The 19,182-nt window shown below is 41.3% G+C and overlaps 1 protein-coding gene across 1 annotated transcript in view; it reads right to left on the bottom strand.

Annotated features, from left to right (window-relative positions):
* The window catches only part of LOC136877098 (homeobox protein Nkx-3.2), a 73,902-nt gene that overhangs the window by 7,939 nt on the left and 46,781 nt on the right, over nt 1–19,182 (bottom strand). The window contains exon 2 of the mRNA XM_067150914.2: nt 1,816–2,000. Coding sequence (XP_067007015.1) covers nt 1,816–2,000 — 185 coding nt within the window. The remainder of the gene's footprint in view (nt 1–1,815; nt 2,001–19,182) is intronic.

The following is a 19,182-nucleotide window of genomic DNA, read 5'->3' as shown; positions in this document are numbered from 1 at the left end:
CTTTTAGTCGCCTCTTACGACAGGCAGATGATAGCGTGGGTGTTATTCTACCGCTCCCACCCACAGGGGGAGGGGGGAATGCAGGCTAGGATAGGAAGGTAGCAACTGTGGCTTTAGCACAAATTTAGTTGAGTTGGAAGAAATCACATCATTACCCAATGATCTGAAGTTTGGTATCTAACTTAGAAAGTAATAAAAGCTAATTTGTGAAGAAGATAAAAATCATATGCGCTATGTAAGGTGTACAAAGAGACTTTTACTAAGATGACCCATCATTCGTGTATTGTAATTATTTGAGGAAGTGATATGATTGTTATTGCATTAAGAGGCAAAACAATGTGATCAGCACTCGCACTGAACAAATTAAATGGAAACAGAAGAATAAAGTAATACATCAAATCGTAGAACGTTAAAGTACCATTAAATTGAAATCAATCCGTACGATAGAAATTGTCACTGGGTAAGTATATACTGACCTTAAAAAGTACGATTTCATCTTAGAGAAGAAGTAGCCACTGGAAAAATGTTTCACAAGAACATGCCGGCATATCCTTCCTCCTTAGGAAGTAGGAGGTGAGGTAATATCCGGTAATTTTCTTATAGGTCTATCTCCGTAGATTTACTTTTAAAATGGTTGCAAATTGATAGAGCATAATATTAAAATATTTACATTAGTTCAGAGATGAGCAAAATATTTGTAACTGAAAATAAATGGTAGAAAGGAAAGAACCAATCAATTGTTACATCAGCGACGTCTCTGTCCGGAACCAGGTATAGATGCCGAATTTGCTCGGGAGAGATGCCGGAAGTAAAATAATCAAGAGCAGATTCAAATTTAATTTAACTTCTTCAACTTTAATACAAGTGAACATTAGAACATTCTATAGGGTAATTATATATATTTAATTTAATCATCCAATGGTAAAGGAATCTAACTCATAATTTACAACACTAAATGAATCGTATTTTAATAGGCTATGCCTTTTTTCCCTCAAATTTCCCGCAAGTTAATCGTTGTTCTAAGGGGGCAAAGACGGTGGTAACGGTGATTTATTTGTTTGCAAATTTGCTTTACGTTGCCCCGACATAGATTGGTCTTATGACGACTATGGGATAGGGAAGGTGGCGGTGGTTATTGTTTTAAGAAGAAGTACAACGAGGCAACCATCCTCTATTTTCACTAAGTAGGGAGAAAAAAATAAGAGATATGACTCGGCCAAAGGAAGACAAGGGCCACGAAGGATGTAAAAATGAAAAGACTTCCTAGGCATCGATTTCAGTTATGGAAAAGAACAAGAGACGACCGAGGGAGGTCTGATAGGATATATCAGAGTGAGGAGCCTGACACAAGCAAGTGGAAGCAATGTCAGGACTGAGCTAACGGCCCCGTGGTCGCCAGCTTCCGCTCCCCAATTAAGTGTCTTTACTTCCCATTTTAGTCTCCTCTTACGAGATTGATGGGATACTGTGGGTGTTATTCTACCACCCTCAACCCTAGGGGGATTCTAAGATTTCGTATGCATTGGGAGTCGGTGGGTTCCACTCCCATCAGCAGTGCTGAAGAAGGGTTTCAGTGAATCCCTACCTTCATGTAAAGCAGCTCCTAGGGACGTAGGACCGTCTCAGTTTTAATCCTTTCCCATCCCATCGTCGTTCAAAAACCTATCGGTGGTTGAAAAAGATGAAACCACAAAGAAGGGGTAACTTTAGCAATCTTAACCCTGTAATGCCTTGTGGGAGATTGAAATTTTCTCTACGTAAGAATACGTGATTGAAATAAGACCGGTAATTGCACCCATATAAATAAATTCCCACCTGTGCGTGTGAGAACGCTGCTCGAGATCGTTTCTTGCGTTGCTGTTGTTGCTGAGTTGAGGTAAGGAAGGGTGACGTCCCAAGGGGGCCCTTGCCGGTGAGGGCGTGGCCAGAAAGGCGCAGAGGTGACGGCGCCCGGAACAACAAGCTGGGCGACGCGCAGTCGCTGTCCGACGTTGTGTCCTCTGGAAAGAGAGAAAGAAAAAATATATTTTCAGCGTAATGCAACGAACCGTACTCCAACAGTCTATAGAAAACCGTCTATTGGCGCTCATTTTTTACAATTTCCTTTACCTAGCACCGACACAGTTTGGTCTTATGGGGGACGCTGGGATAGGAAAGGTCTAGAAGTCGAAAGTCTTGGTGATGGTGGTGGTGATAATTTTTTAAGTGGAAGTACCAATAGGCAACCATCCTCTATTGTTACTAAACAGAGGGAAAATTTGGAAAGGACCGACACTTCAAAAAATGAAGGTATCGGCCAAAGAACACAAGGACTACGAAGGGCGTGGAAATTAAAAACACCCTAGGCTACGGAATCCTCATACCGTCAGGTTCAGAAAAGAACAAGAGTTGACCAAGGGAGGTCAGATAGGATAAGTGAAAGTGACAAGCCTGGCACAAGTAAGGGGAATCAATGCCAGGACTTACGTATGACCCCGTGGTCGCCAAAACATGCACCGAGTTAAGAGCCCTGGATGCCCCTTTTAGTCGCCTCTTACTACAGACAGGGGATGCAGTGGGTGTTATTCTACCCCTACACCCACCTTCAGGGGGGAACAATAATTACATAAAATATAAATTCAGTTATTCATATCAAAACTATCTTACAGTACGAGGCAAACAATGAGGCGGAGATATTCAAGAAATTCGATTATGTTTTACGAACTGTAAATATCTCAATGGCGGGCATTCCTGATGATTCTTCTGAGGTTTCTTCAGCAGTGATTTTTTTACATTTTTTTCTAATAAAATCAATCGCTATGAACTTAAAAAGTTGAAGTTTGAATTCATGAAAACTTCTGTTTATTGACAGTTCTTCCAGGCAGGTCATAAATTTCGAAGCAACAGCAGATCCTTCTTTCATTGAGCGATACCTAAGTAGAAAAGGTACTAAAGATCTGTAAATTATTCTTACGTTGACACAGCTCTACATCTTAGGAGCGATCCGCCAAAAGGTAAGTTCACGATGAAGATTCATAATCTTGTGCTTTCATTAAAGGACGAGGACAAAAGGAGCTCTCCTATAATTTTACACGGCAACTCTAATATTTCCTGTTCATTTTCTATTGAGAGTGACTAAGTGGAGATGAAGTTCTTACGGCACGTGCATTACCATAATGTGCGATATGCCTTCAAAATGTACGCCTTGGTTGAGTAGAGATACTCTCAGAGAGAGCTTGCAAGAACTTCAGAAACTTTGCTAAAGTGGGAAGTATGCTATTAGAGATAATACGTAGGAAATGAGAGCATAGGATCCACTGAGAGAAAAGTGCTCTTCCAAGTCATATAGGTAATGGGAAGCGACATCTTTCCATGGAAAATTGCCATAACCATGCAGGTCTTCCAAAATGTACCTCGAATGTAATCGAACGGTATCAGTTGTCTTCAAGAGAAGGTGATTTCTCAATAATAATAATAATAATAATAATAATAATAATAATAATAATAATAATAATAATAATAATAATAATAATAATAAACAGCATGAAGTTCCAGGCCGCAGTTCCAGTAATACTGAAGAACAGATCCCCAAAACGGGGACATAAGAACTCTGAAGTTGTTTGTATTTATTGTATAAATGTATATGTTGTAATTATTTCTGTTGTAAATATTTGTACATATATGTACCTGTAGATTCATAATCAAGAGGGTGACTCCTTACGTAGGCCGAGTCAGCCCATTATGTTACCGGCACAAGCCGAGCCTTCCTAAATTGATACACATAATAATAATAATAATAATAATAATAATAATAATAATAATAATAATAATAATAATAATAATCGTGTCCGAATCACTGGATGAGTAGTCATGGTACTGCCCTTCGGTTCAGAGGGTCCCGGGTTCGTTTCCCGGGCGGGTAGGAGATATTAATCGCTTCTGATTAATTCTTCTGGTTCGAGGACTGGGTGTTTGTCCATATGCCGACACTCTACTCTTCATATTCATGCAACAAACCACAATACCAGCCACCACAGGAACACGCAATAGTGATTACAACCCTCCATATAGGGTTGGCCTCATGAATTGCATCCGACCAAAAATAGGGCCAAATCTACCTGTGTGACGTAGTTCGCACCCGCGATCCCACAGGTACGGGAAAAGCTGTAATAATAATAATAATAATAATAATAATAATAATAATAATAATAATAATAATAATAATAATCGTATGGCCTCAGCTACCATGAGCAGCATTAATAATGTCACCATTTAGATTGTCTGCGCGTCAATTTTGACGTACACTTTGACCCTATCAATGACAGAGTAAACCAGGTCTACTGTTGGCGGAGAATTGTTGAGTTTAATTTATTCTGTTTGGGTAAACACTAAATGTATCACTAGAGACAGTTCATATACGAGCATCATATGACATGCAATGTCGAATGGACTTTTCTCCGCTGACTACCTCTAGCAGGTTTGAAAGCGCAATCTTGGGATACGGAGGACAACACTCTACTACTAATGCACAGAGGGAGCTATTTCTCGTTGATAAAACTTATAGGTAGAACAAAAACGATACCTTTGCCGCCAGAAATCGCGGTCATTTCTTAAAGCAAGTCTGCCTACTCTATTCCTTCCACTTTCTTAATGATGTTTTTTAAATTGCTAATTTTTGTTATAATGATAACCTACTAAGCAGAGTTAGAAAACCACTGCAGATCCAGCCCACTCTATGCGGAATCCAACTACCGCCTTCTAACACCATCAAACTGCCCGGTATTCATATTACGGACAATCTAAAATGGAGAAAGCACGTGGAGGAAGTGAGGATGCGGGAAATACAGAATTATAAACACTCTGTAAATTCGTAGTAAGACTTAGGTTCGAAATCATTTTTGTTGTAGGTAAATATTCTTTGCTATATTCTTTGAAGTGTTGTCGTGATGTTAATAGCGAGTTGCAGATATATCTTGCTTGACAGACATATGAAATATAGGAAACTTAGTAAAACCTGTGATAGTGATTGTAAACATAATAAGACTAACAAGGTGTGCGGCATATAGAGCACTAGGTTTTGTCTGTAGATGTCTCTCGGGAGGAAGAAGTATAGTCCTACGAACGACTTATATTCCGCTGGTGCGGCCAATACTAATACATGGTCTTCCTTCCCGGCACCCAACGACAACAGAAAATATAAGGAAACTAGAAGGTGTCCAGCGACGAGCAGAACGTATAATTAACAAACACATCCCTCTAAACACAGCCAGGTCATTGCAACCAGTGAACTCGTTATGTTAACAAATAGACGTGGCCTTCCTTAAAAAAATCCCTGACAGACAACGCACACCTTTCCCTTTTCTCCACCTGCAGCTTAATTACCGCTCATTTAAGAGAGGCCAAGGTGTTACTCTTGTTCCACCCGCCGCTACAACCTCACATTTAAATGGATTTCACGCACGATCTGCTCGTCTCTGGAATCTTCTACCATCTGAAGTAAAACTGCTTCCTCTTCCTCACTTCCTCCACGCAGTATAGGAAATGTATATGTAAATAGAAACCCATATGTGATGTATATAACGTGTATAAATTAGAATTTCAAGAATGATGTGTGCAAGTACAGTTGAATTGGGAGAATGTGTGTGCGTGCGGGTGTGAGAGTGGTTGTGAACGACTGTGTATAAAGGGACACGATTGAGGGTATAAATGACTGGATCTTCTTAAATATGTATAGCATAAATCCAGATAATTATTGTTCTAAGAGTACAGTGTTTGGAGTGTATATATGTAAATTTCAAATTGTCTACACATATGTAAATATCCAGTAGAGTGGGGATGGAGGCACTTCCGTGTATGTGCTCTTTCTCCATCTACCACCCTTAGATTGTACATTTATAATTTAAGGAAATAATAATAATAAATATTGGGAAAGAAGAAGACGAAGGCGTCAAATATGCTAACAAATGTGAAGGTAACAGATATCCTTCGTTCCATGCTAAGTGATATTTAAGAAGTAGTATATCCAGGTAACTATCCCATCTTAACTCCACTACGAGTAGGAAATAGTAGATGTGATGGTAGTAGGTTCTAAAGGGAGGTAACTAGCAAACTATTTCCCATTGACCATAATCAGGAGAAGTAAAAAGAAGGGCATCAGTCCCTTCGAAAAATAAGATATGGGTAGTAAATAGATGTAGGTCATGCAAGTGAAAGAAGCTATGCGAGGACTCAGCTAAGGGCCCTGTGGTCGCTAACCCACGCTCCAAAGTTCAGAGACTCTGGGGCTCCTTTTAGTCACTTCTTACGACAGGCAGGGGATACCGTGGGTGTTATTCTACCGCCCTAACCCACAGGGGTTCAGACAACCTTCACCTCTTAAAACTAATGAGAGGAAGAATAGAAGAGATCCTATCCTTCGAAGAATGAAGGAGGCGCAATGCGAATTGAAATACGGAACCCATAATTCTACGATGAAAAATAATTCCAGGTATTTATTTCAGCTACAAACAACTTTTTGGAGAGTAGCCATGTTCTTATTTTAAGAGCCTCGGTATCTCGTGGGAACAGCGCTCTCCGCGACAAGCGAGCCGCGAGCTCGTGAAATGCCGGGATACTTCGGTTGACCTCGAGTGTTGAATAATTTACCAATTTCGAAAAATCCTTCATAACGAGAGACTTTGGCGACATGGTAAATCCAGGAATAAAGGATCTGCATTATTAATAAACCTTACGTGAAGGTAGAATGCCCAGGGTAAATATAAATGCAGTTAAGCCTGGAGAAAATTTGGCGTCCTACTCGCGGATTTGTGACACGTGTTAAGGCCGATTGTTGAAGAAAGACCGCGAAATTACATGTCAGAAATAAATCATTACGCCCGTTGCAAGTATGGGAAAAATATACACTGACTGACAGAGCAAATGAAACACCAAGAAGGAGTGGTCAGAACTTTATGCCAATTGCAGGGTAGACTGACGTCACTGAGGTATGCTCATGATGTGAAATGCGCCGCTGTGCTGCGCACGTAGCGAACGATAAATGGGACACGGCGTTGGCGAAGCCCACTTCGTACCGTGATTTCTCAGCCGACAGTCATTGTAGAACGTGTTGTCGTGTGCCACAGGACACGTGTATAGCTAAAAATGCCAGGCCGCCGTCAACGGAGGCATTTCCAGCAGACAGACGACTTTACGTGGGGTATGGTGATCGGGCTGAGAAGGGCAGGTTGGTCGCTTCGTCAAATCGCAGCCGATACCCATAGGGATGTGTCCACGGTGCAGTGCCTGTGGCGAAGATGGTTGGCGCAGGGACATGTGGCACGTGCGAGGGGTCCAGGCGCAGCCCGAGTGACGTCAGCACGCGAGGATCGGCGCATCCGCCGCCAAGCGGTGGCAGCCCCGCACGCCGCGTCAACCGCCATTCTTCAGCATGTGCAAGACACCCTGGCTGTTCCAATATCGACCAGAAGAATTTCCCGTCGATTGGTTGAAGGAGGCCTGCACTCCCGGCGTCCGCTCAGAAGACTACCATTGACTCCACAGCATACGAGCATAGACGTGCACGCCTGGCATGGTGCCGGGCTAGAGCGACTTGGATGAGGGAATGGCGGAACGTCGTGTTCTCCGATGAGTCACGCTTCTGTTCTGTCAGTGATAGTCACCGCAGACGAGTGTGGCGTCGGCGTGGAGAAAGGTCAAATCCGGCAGTAACTGTGGAGCGCCCTACCGCTAGACAACGCGGCATCATGGTTTGGGGCGCTATTGCGTATGATTCCACGTCACCTCTAGTGCGTATTCAAGGCACGTTAAATGCCCACCGCTACGTGCAGCATGTGCTGCGGCCGGTGGCACTCCCGTACCTTCACGGGCTGCCCAATGCTCTGTTTCAGCAGGATAATGTCCGCCCACACACTGCTCGCATCTCCCAACAGGCTCTACGAGGTGTACAGATGCTTCCGTGGCCAGCGTACTCTCCGGATCTCTCACCAATCGAACACGTGTGGGATCTCATTGGACGCCGTTTGCAAACTCTGCCCCAGCCTCGTACGGACGACCAACTGTGGCAAATGGTTGACAGAGAATGGAGAACCATCCCTCAGGACACCATCCGCACTCTTATTGACTCTGTACCTCGACGTGTTTCTGCGTGCATCGCCGCTCGCGGTGGTCCTACATCCTACTGAGTCGATGCCGTGCGCATTGTGTAACCTGCATATCGGTTTGAAATAAACATCAATTATTCGTCCGTGCCGACTCTGTTTTTTCCCCAACTTTCATCCCTTTCGAACCACTCCTCCTTGGTGTTGCATTTGCTCTGTCAGTCAGTGTATAATTAACACCATAATGAATTATGTCTGTCCGAATTTATGACATTAATTTCAAGAAAATTGGTCCAGTGGATGTGGAATTAGCAGATTGCACAACCGACCCTCGTGGAGAGGGTGGCGTCCCTCCCAGAGGGTATAAAAGAAACCCCCCTCCACCTATTTCACACACTCTGTCTGAAGGTCTGGACGGTGAAACCCACGTCACTCGTCTGCAAGAAAGTGCGGGGTTTAGTTCTCAAAATAACTTGTCATATATATTCGTGTCAATGGTTCCAGTAGAATATTAAATGGAAGGTGATGGAAATTTTACTGAGATTCCGTCAATGAAAACTGTGAAGGCTTAGATAATATGTTTAAAATGCGTAGCTGAATTTCTCTCCGTATTACAATTGCGTGTGTTTCATTTTTGTCAAAGGGAATCTGGAGGCTAGCCGGTGAGGGCTGATTATTTTGTTAACTATTTGAAACACCTGGACAGCATTAAAGTTACGAAAGCAGAGTCCTGGGAAACAGTGGCAGTCGCCAGTTGAGAAGCGTGCTCGTCGCATGTTAAACGCGAAGAAGGTGCGGTATTTGCGGTGTTAATCGACACCAAGTGTAAAATCTGTGTAGCTTAAGTTATATATATAAGACGATGATATCCATTGTAGCCACGAAAGGCTAAATAAGAGGGCAGTTGGCTACATGTGGCCGGAATCTCCAGGACGACTATGATTACAGGTCTGTGACTATATTTCATTAATGTTGTAGTATAGAATTTGTTTGTCCCAATAAATTTTTCAATGCGTGTGTCGAATTAATATTTAATAATGATCAGGCGAATGTGTTACATTTCTGGTCGTCGTGTGAAACTCTTCAGGGCAGTAAAATTCACGTCGAGAAACTATAAAATGCGAAGTTTAAATAATGTGTTAATATTCTTTGAGATAGTGTTCAAATTGAGTAAAGTTAGAAAGGTGACAACGATAATGTAATCGTGGTGAATGCCGCAATTGCGAATATCGTTTGAGTTCAGAATATTTTTGTCGAAATAATAATAATAATAATAATAATAATAATAATAATAATAATAATAATAATAATAATAATAATAATAATAATAATATTTACCGTGGAATAAAATTTCTCTGTGTTAAGAATGTATTTAACAGATATGTTCACTAAGATTTGCGTTCGTCTCGAAATCCAGTGAAGTCTGAGAAAATTATGTTTTTTCGTGGGAAGATAATTTTGTAACATCGTGTATGTCGTTGATATAGGAAATCATGGTGTGTCATTGTATTATTGAGGTACGAATGTTGTAGTAAAAATATAAATGAAAAGGATTCTTATAAAGTTGATCGTCATGGGAGTATTGAGGTGAAAAGTTGTGTGTGAACGGGAAGAAATGAATGAAATGATATGTTGAGAGAGTAGTTGTGTAGATGTTGAAGGCAGAGGAAGCCTGTATTTAATGAGTAATGCCGCCATAATAGGCGATGAAGATGAATTTTTGAGACAGGCTATATTTTGTTGATGGCGAAAATTGTTTAAGACAGGCTGTATATTAAATGTGATATTTCTGAGGCTTGCCTGCTGCCGTTTCTTGATGATACAGTACTTTTGTATCCATCCCTTAGCACAGGCCAGAGTAAAGTGTAGCTTCCACCGAAGTCCCAGTCTCATCCATGGCTGTGACAATATAGAAGCTGCTGGGTTATGGGTGGTGCTGGGTAATGACATGCAGTGCACGACTAGTGCATCTGCGTTTTATGAAAGGTGTTGCTCATAGGGTCAGTCGTGCTGCAATAGCACTTTCTGACCCAGTGAGGAAAGCAATGGCAAACTACCTCATTCCTCGTCTTGCCTAGTACGCTTCATTTTGGTGCTGCCATTGGTTTTTGCGGTTTCCTTGTAACCGCATAATCTTTGGTGGTGCTATTTGAGGATCCTACCAGCCTCTGGGCTGATGACCTAACAGACAGACATTTCTGAGGCAGGCTGTAGTGAAATTCCGCTAACAATCCGGAACAGCTGACCGGGTGAAGGTTGGTTCGAAATGAGTACTTTGTGATACACATTAAGATTTCAAGTCAAGATCTCCTAGTGAAAAACAATTCTGTAGAAGATTTTGCTCTTGGTAGTGAAGTCCAAGTGACGATTTAGGTAAAGTCAGCATAATGAATATTATAGTAGGCGACTTCAAGGGTAGAAGAGCACTCTGCATACACGGTTGGAGTCATTTGACTGTTATAACAAATTTCCATTCAGTAAATTTCATAAATTACGAGACGATAATTTACCCTTAAATCGGAAACATTATGGGATGAGATATTGGACGTTATTAAAGCGATAGTGTGGCTGTGTAGATTCATTTAATTTCGCTTCACTGGATAGTTTATGGATACGAATGTTTAGAATAGTAAGATGGTAGGCGAAGTTTGGGCTTTTTGGGACTTTTGCGGTGGTGATGATTACTGTTTTGGCGATATTCACGTAATGTTAGACGTGTGCTGAAAGTCATTATTATTTTTCCAAACTTCATTGCGTATGTCGAGATCGTGTTTGAGTTGTGGATTGCTTGCCAATCGTTATTTATTTTCAATTTCACGTTTTATTGACAAGATAGGGACTTAGTTGCATTTTCAAACTTGCGTTCATTTTGTGAAAAGATTCGTTTCATTGTGTGTTATAGCTTCGACAAGGTTTCCAGCTAAATATCAAAGAGTGTGTTCCAAGTTACGATTTCGCCTGACATTCTAGAGGATGTATAGTCATCCCAGGTTCCGCTCGACGATAGGTTCAGGACGTTACGCGTGTCATAGGAGTGTATGAAAGAGTAGACATCCCCATTTAGCTTAACGATAGGTATAGGAAGGTGAGTGTGTACATAGATGTTAGTGTTAGGGTGTGTAGACAATAGGTAGGCCCGACGATAGGTTTAGGAAGGTGAGTGTGTACATAGATGTTAGTGTTAGGGTGTGTAGACCATAGGTAGGCCCGACGATAGGTTTAGGGTGTCGTCTTTATATGTATATTCAAGTCTTAAGTTAGGTGTTTTTGCGAAGTGACTTGAACGATGGTAGTGTCTGCAGTAATGTATGCAATGCGAAGAGTGTTAGCAAAGTAATATTGAGGCCGGTTTTCGGCATAGTCCTTACCAGCTGGAAGGTGTTTACATAAGATTATGGAACCACTAGTGGCATGAACGTGAGGGTTGTCCAACACTGGATACTTAGCTAACGGTGATTGAGTATTACTGTTGTTTGCCACGCGGGTTTGAGTTCATTGAACTTTAGTACTTTAATTTATTTACGGACTTAATAGTTTTGTCGTTCAGACGTCTGATTGCTTTGTTAGTGTGCGTGTTAACACTTATCTTATTTATGTGAGATTTGAGTTACGAATGCGGGTTCGATTCGTCAGCCGGGAATATATATTTTATTTTCAATTTTTCGTACTTTCATTTTTATAGTAGTTGACTGTGGTCAATCAATAGCTTTTAGTTAGTTTGTTGGGACAAAATGGTAGTCGCAGTTGTAAAGGAGAGAATTCCCTTGATTGTTTTGGTATTTTTGATTTTATTTTAACATATGGACTTGTAACTTTATTAAACTTAACGTAACCGTTTATAACCTGAAGGTTGGTTTATAAGAATAATGTTCAAGTGATTTACCACATTTTATTTAACTTCAGTGTTTGGTATTTCTTCTAAATGCGTGATGAATAACTGTTTCCTGCATTTCGCAGTTTTGTTCCTTCAGAACGACGGAACGTAAGATCCTCTTGGATCGAATTGTTGTTGGTTCCTTCTGAACAGCTGTTTGGATAATGCACGTTTCAGCATCGGGATTATTCTATAACTTAAGAGTGTCACGAGATGACAATACATTGTAGAATTTATTTTTAATTATGAATGCTGCTGTTAACTTGTAGTGAACACCATACTTACCAGTAGTATTTCGCAACCTATCCAAAGAAACTGATAGTCAATTTGGTTCGATTAAGGGTCCACTCGGCGGGTATTCCCATATCCGACAGGGTATTTGACTGGTGGATAACCTTAGTTAAAAGTAAATCTGTAATTCTACTTGTTGAAGGTCAGATTTTCCACGGATCGTGTGGATTAATTCTCAGTTATCGTTTGGATCAATAGATGCCCGATTTTCAGGTTTTCTTTTCATTTTTCTCGTTTTCGATGTCCACTAATCTGTGATATTTCTACTTTTCTCTGAAGAAAATTCTTCGATACTGTAACTAATAAAACTAACGCCATGCAAAGTGACTGCGTTTGAAACATTAAATAATTATTTTTTTGATCAATGATTTTATATAAATACTTTTTTACATTTAATTGATTCAATAAAAGTTAATAAGCACATATTTGCTCCTCATTTCAAGTAGTTAGGCTCTCTTCTGAACCCCGTCGTTTAGTTAAGATCGTGACCGAAATATTCCCGCTACGACCCCAAGATTTAAGAGTTCGATATTGCTCTACTGCAGCAGCTGTGGTCGACCAACGATGGAATGGTAAGTTAAAGGGTTCAATACATGAAAATGATGGTGAAGGAGATTGCTGTTTTAATTTAAGAGGAAGAGAAATAAAAAGAAAGGGTTTCGATAATTCGAAGAATTAAGTTATCGGCAAAAGACAGGTTACGAAGGGAGTGAAAATGAAGGACTCCGTAGGCCTCGAAAACTTTATAACGTACTAAGTTATTCGGTTCGGTGGTGGTGGTGGTGATTATTGTTTTAAGAGGAAGTCCAACTGGGCAACCATCCTCTATATAACACTAATCAGAGAGAAAAATGGAAGGGATCCGACACTTCGAAAAATGAAGATATCGGCCAAAGGAAGACAAGGGCCACGAAGGGCGTGAAAATGAAAGACTCCCTAGCCCTCGCAAACCTAATAGCGTCGGGGTAGGAAAATAACAAGAGTTAACCAAGGGAGGTCGGATAGGATAGATGAGAGTGAGGAGCCTGGCACAAGTAAGTTGAAGCAATGCCAGGACTCAGCGGAGGGCCCCGTGGTCGCCAACCCACGCTCCAAAGTTCAGAGCCCCTGAGGCATATTCGGTTCGGAGGGGGCAAAGCAAGTGTGATAGGATGGGTGTAATTGAGGAAACGTCGTCCAGTTCCATGGCTAAATAGTTAAAGTGCTGGCCTTTCGTCCAGAGGGTTTCAGACCCTAAATTTCCGATGGCTCGGGGGCTTGGTCTGTGCGTCGCCTTCAGCATTAGAAATCATCATAGGTAGGGCCCAGGGTGGTGGTGGTGGTGGTGGTGATTATTGTTTTAAGAGGAAGTACAACTAGGCAACCATCCTCTATATAACACTAATCAGAGAGGAAAAATGGAAGGGGTCCGACACTTCCAAATATGAATGTATCGGCCAAAGGAAGACAAGGGCCACGAAGGGCGTGAAAATGAAAGACTCCCTAGCCCTCGCAAACTTAATAGCGTCGGGGTCGGAAAAGAACAAGAGTTAACCAAGGGAGGTCGGATAGGATAGACGAAAGTGAGGAGCCTGGCAGAAGTAAGTGGAAACAATGCCAAGACTCAGCTAAGGGCCCATGGTAGCCAATCTATGCTCCCAAACTGAGAGCCCCTTGAGCCTCTTTCATTCGCCTCTTACGACAGGCGGGGGATACCGTGGGTGTTACTCTGCCGCCCCAACTCACAAGAGTCAACGGATGTGGCCGAGGTTACTACAAGACTCGGAATAACCAATAACATAATTAGAGGCAAAACAAGTAGCCTACCTTGCGTATGCACGTGATCACTACCCTCTTGCTTTATAAGCTCGCCTTAGAGCGCCCTAGTACTGAGGATAAGCTACGAACACATTAGTGGCCGACCTGGGTGACACCTCCTGGTACTGACAATAAACCTAAAATGATGTCTTTTGAACTTCACAAAAGGAAGCACACAAAGGAGAATATCAAAAAGTTGTTCGGGGAATGTTATTTACAACCGAAAGCTTTTAAGGGTAAATATTGCTGTATTATGTGAGTGTCATAGCCAGTATGTATTTTTTCTTCTATTGTATAGAAAATTGCTGCTGTTTATGGAGATCATTTTGTAGACAGACACGAAGTTATAATGACTTCAACTTCCAGAAGATTCTTTTCGTGAAATATGAATACCAGCTTCAAATAATACCTGCATTTATTACCTGCTCGCTCTACTATTTGTACTGACAAGACTTCATGGCAATTTCCATTATTGACTGCAGTAGAACAGCCAAAAATATCGAACACTCAACACTTTGATTTCTTTTTTGAACTCTAACACGTAGAAGGTAACTGTGTAACAGTACATAGTTCTCAGTTAAGATTCCAGTATTTCTGACAAAGAAGCCTTTACATCACAGATCAGGAAAATGGAAACGGAATATCAACTAAACAAAACTGTCTACAGGAAGAAATGTATATCCATTAACGCCTGATACGACATTACTGCACAGTAATATGACCGGAGGCTTTATACGCTGCAGAATGCCTTACTCTGAATAGGAAAGGTCTGATCAAGAAATTAGAAATAAAAGAAGGGAAGATCTTAAGGAAAATCCAAGGACCAATCAAAGAGAATGGTGAACTTAGAAGACGACATAATAATGAAATCTACACATATATAGAAAATATCACAGACACTATTCGCAGGAGGAGAATTGTTTTCTATAGCCACATTGCCTGTATGAATCCTACAAGGCTGAGCAATAGGATCTTTAATTACTTTCTCAACAACAACAACAACAAAAAGCAAGGAGGCGTTGTTCATCAAGGTAGAGAAAAACTTGCAAAAAGTGGAGATAACACAGGAGGATATCCAGAAACGCATTCCGCTCAAGAAGAAACTCTAAGAGCATCGTGGTTTTCAAGAAAAGCCGAAACTAAAAACTGCCAAAACATGGACTGAAGCGAGGAAGGAACAGCATGGTATTCGAATGCGGGAATACTGGGCGAAAGTTTAAGGTGTGGTGGTGATTATTGTTTTATAATAATTTTATTTTGCTGTACGTCCCACTAACTACATTTACGGTTTACGGAGACGCCGTGGTACCGGAATTTTGTCCCGCAGGAGTTCTTTTACGTGCCAGTAAATCTACCGACACGAGGCTGACGTATTTGAGCACCTTCGAATACCACTGGACTGAGCCAGGATCGAACCTGCCAAGTTGGGGTCAGAAGCCCAGCGCCTCAACCGTCTGAGCCACTCAGCCCGGCTGATTATTGTTTTACGAGGAAGTACAACTAGGCAACCAACCTCTCGAAAGTTTAAACCCAAGCACAAGGGAAAGGAAAAGGGACGGCTGAAATAACTTGGTCCGTAGATGGCCGAAACGACAGTAATAATAATAGTAGTAATAATAATAATAATAATAATAATAATAATAATAATAATAATAATAATAATAATAATAATAATAATAATAATAATGTAATGGTGTGGTGATTACTATTTTTAAGAAGGGATGAGACACTTAGAAAAATGACGGTATCGGCCAAAGAAAAACAAGGGACACGAAAAGCGTAAACATGAAAGACTCCCAAGGCCTCGAATGATCTAATACCGACTCGGTAGGTAAAGAACAACAGTTGATCAAGGGATGGTTGTGGTGGTGATTATTGTTTTAAGAGGAAGTACAACTAGGCAACCATCCTATATATAACACTGATCAGAGAGAAAAAAATGGCATGGGTCCGACACTTCGAAAAATGAAGATATCGGCCAGTGAAAGACAAAGGGCCACGAAGGGCGTGAAAGACTCCTTAGGCCTCAGTGCTCTAATACCGTCGGGGTCGGAAAAGAAGAAGAATTGACCAAGGGAAATTGGATAGGATAACGAAAGTGAGGAGCCTGGCACAAGTAAGTGGACGCAATATCAGGATTCAGCTGACTGCCTAGTGATCGCCATTCCATGTTCCCAAGTCAAGAGACCCTGGGATTCCTTTGAGTCACCTCTTCCGACAGGGTTACAGTGGGTGTTATTCTACCGCCCCCACTGCCAGGGGGAAGACTCCCTAAGCGTGACAAACCTAAAACCGCCTGAGTCAGAAAAGAACTAGAGTTGATCAAAAGAGGTCAAATAGTAGGCCTGTAGATGAAAGGGAGGAGCAGGGAACAAGGAAGTGGAAACAATACCACGATTCAGCTAAGGGTTCTGCGATCGCCAACCCATACTCTCAAGTTGAAAGCACCTGGTCAACCTTTCTTTTACTCATCTCTTACAAAAGGTAGGGGATACCTTGTATGTTATTTCTATGGCTTGGTTCTAAAAGGGCCAATGTCATTTTTTTTATCGAAATTGAGATATTAACTGATACAAACGCTTTTTATCCTGGCTCGCAACATGTTAAAAGGGCCAATGTCTCTGTTAAGTACTAAACGAACGTTTAATTAAATAAGCCTTTGCCAGTAATGTTAGATTGCCAATAAAGATTAGAGACCTGGCAATTTTTAAAGAATGCGATAGAAAAAAATTGCGTTTAATAAGGTGACTTCCACAAAGAAAGTATAAAGTTATTTAAAGTTAGTTCTTGAAAAAAATAATTGGAAAACTATATGCAAAACTTCAAATGCTCATAGCTCAAAAACAGGTTTTTTGACATTGGCCCTTTTAGAACCAAGCCACAGATTGTACCACCCGTACCCACGCGGGGAGTGCTTGCACAGAGTAGCTGCCAAATTCTTTACTATGTCTATTTCTACGTACCAGTGAGAAGAGTTGTTTCTTGTAATAAAATATATTCCATATGAGACCTTTACCTCGATAATTGTCTGAGACTAATCAAGGGAGAGAATCTGTGCCCAAACATTGAAAATCTCTATTCATTAGTTATATTTTTTGGGCTTATGCCGTGTAAATAATTGTAAACACACTCAGCGTTTCAAAAGGAACCTTGCCTTTCTTCATCAGGAGACAAAAGAGAAAAGAAACGACGTATTGATGGTTGCTAGGAGAAAGCAACAAGGAAGCTTCAAATGGTGCCCAAAGATGTAAAGGGGACGCCATTTTAGCCCAATGCTAGAGACAATGAATAGTAACAGCAAAGCATTACTCTCTAATGGTTCTGATTATAAGTAGCCATGATTCACTGAGGTTGTAACCTGTATCGCGGTTGAAATTATCTGGGTGTTTACGTATTTCAACCGCCTCCCTGATAATTCTTGGGCGATATTGCTTTATACGGGCAAGAACATCCACTTCTTGGAACAATACATCATGACCAGGTGTTAAGGCATGATCAGCAACAGCTGATTTATCAGGTTGGATGAGTCTGATACATCTGGTATGTACTTTGATGCGAGTACACACCGTTCTCGAAGTCTGCCCAATATAAACCTTGCCACAAGTACAGGGAACTCTGTAGATACCAGGTTGTTGTAATTTAGGCAAACTACCGGTATCCTTAGTTGGTCGCAGGAGTTGCCTAATCTTAATTGATGTTCCAAAAACAGTTCGTACACGATACCTACGTAAGATTTTAGCAATACGATCGTCGTGTTATGTATGTAAGGTAGGTAAGCAGTTCCTTTTACATCTTTTTTCTTAACAGACGTCCGTATTGCTAAAATCTTACGTAGGTATCATGTACGAACTGTTTTTGGAACATCAATTAAGATTAGGCAACTCCTGCGACCAACTAAGGATACCGGTAGTTTGCCTAAATTACAACAACCTGGTATCTACAGAGTTCCCTGTATTTGCGGCAAGGTTTATATTGGGCAGACTTCGAGAACGGTGTGTACTTGCATCAAAGAACATACCAGATGTATCAGACTCAAGCAACCTGATAAATCAGCTGTTACTGATCATGCCTTAACACCTAGTCATGATGTCTTGTTCCAAGAAGTGGATGTTCTTGCCCGTATAAAGCAATATCGCCCAAGAATTATCAGGGAGGCGGTTGAAATACGTAAACACCCAGATAATTTCAACCGCGATACAGGTTACAACCTTAGTGAATCATGGCTACTTATAATCAGAACCATTAGAGAGTAATGCTTTGCTGTTACTATTCATTGTCTCTAGCATTGGGCTAAAATGGCGTCCCCTTTACATCTTTGGGCACTATTTGAAGCTTCCTTGTTGCTTTCTCCTAGCAACCATCAATACATCGTTTCTTTTCTCTTTTCTCTTTTGTCTCCTGATGAAGAAACGTTGAGTGTGTTTACAATTATTTACACGGCATAAGCCCAAAAAATATAACTAATGAATAGTTACACGGGCCGTGAAAGTCTAAATGATAATATTGAAAATCTCATCCAACAATAAAGATTCCAGACGTCTTGAAGCCGCCCTGAATAAATTTGTCAAATACAGCAGCATTTCAATTACAACTAAGTGCCGTGTTGCGTCATTTGTTACAGATCCATCGAACTTGTATAAACAAATGTCCATCATTTGTCATGATGATCCGGCCCCGTGGTGTAGGGGTAGCGTGCCTGCCTTTTACCCGGAGGCCCCGGGTTCGATTCTCTGCCACGTCCGAGATTTTTACTTGCATCTGAGGGCTGGTTCGAGGTCCGCTCAGCCTACATGATTACAATTGAGGAGCTATCTGACTGTGAGATGGTGGCCCCGGTCTAGAAATCGAAGAGTAACGGCCGAGAGGATCCGTCGTGCTGACCATACGACACCTCGCAATCTGCAGGCCTTCGGGATGAGCAGTGGTCGCTTGGTGGGCCATGGCCCTTCGGGGCAGTTGCGCCATGGGGGAGTTTGTCATGGTGTGTTGAAATGTTCACTGCGTTAATTGTTTTTTACTGTACATCCTATGATTCCTTAACTGAGCTCGACCTGAATAAATTGCCTTGATATTACAGTGCAGTATCCTAATTGAGTTATGCAATTTTTCTATTCCTTATATGTACATTTTTATTAATGCCAGCTC

This window comes from Anabrus simplex, chromosome 7 (assembly GCF_040414725.1).
Source record: "Anabrus simplex isolate iqAnaSimp1 chromosome 7, ASM4041472v1, whole genome shotgun sequence".
NCBI lineage: Eukaryota > Metazoa > Arthropoda > Insecta > Orthoptera > Tettigoniidae > Anabrus > Anabrus simplex.
The sequence above is the reverse complement of the archived record's forward strand: the minus strand, read 5'-3'. Positions and strand labels throughout refer to the sequence as shown.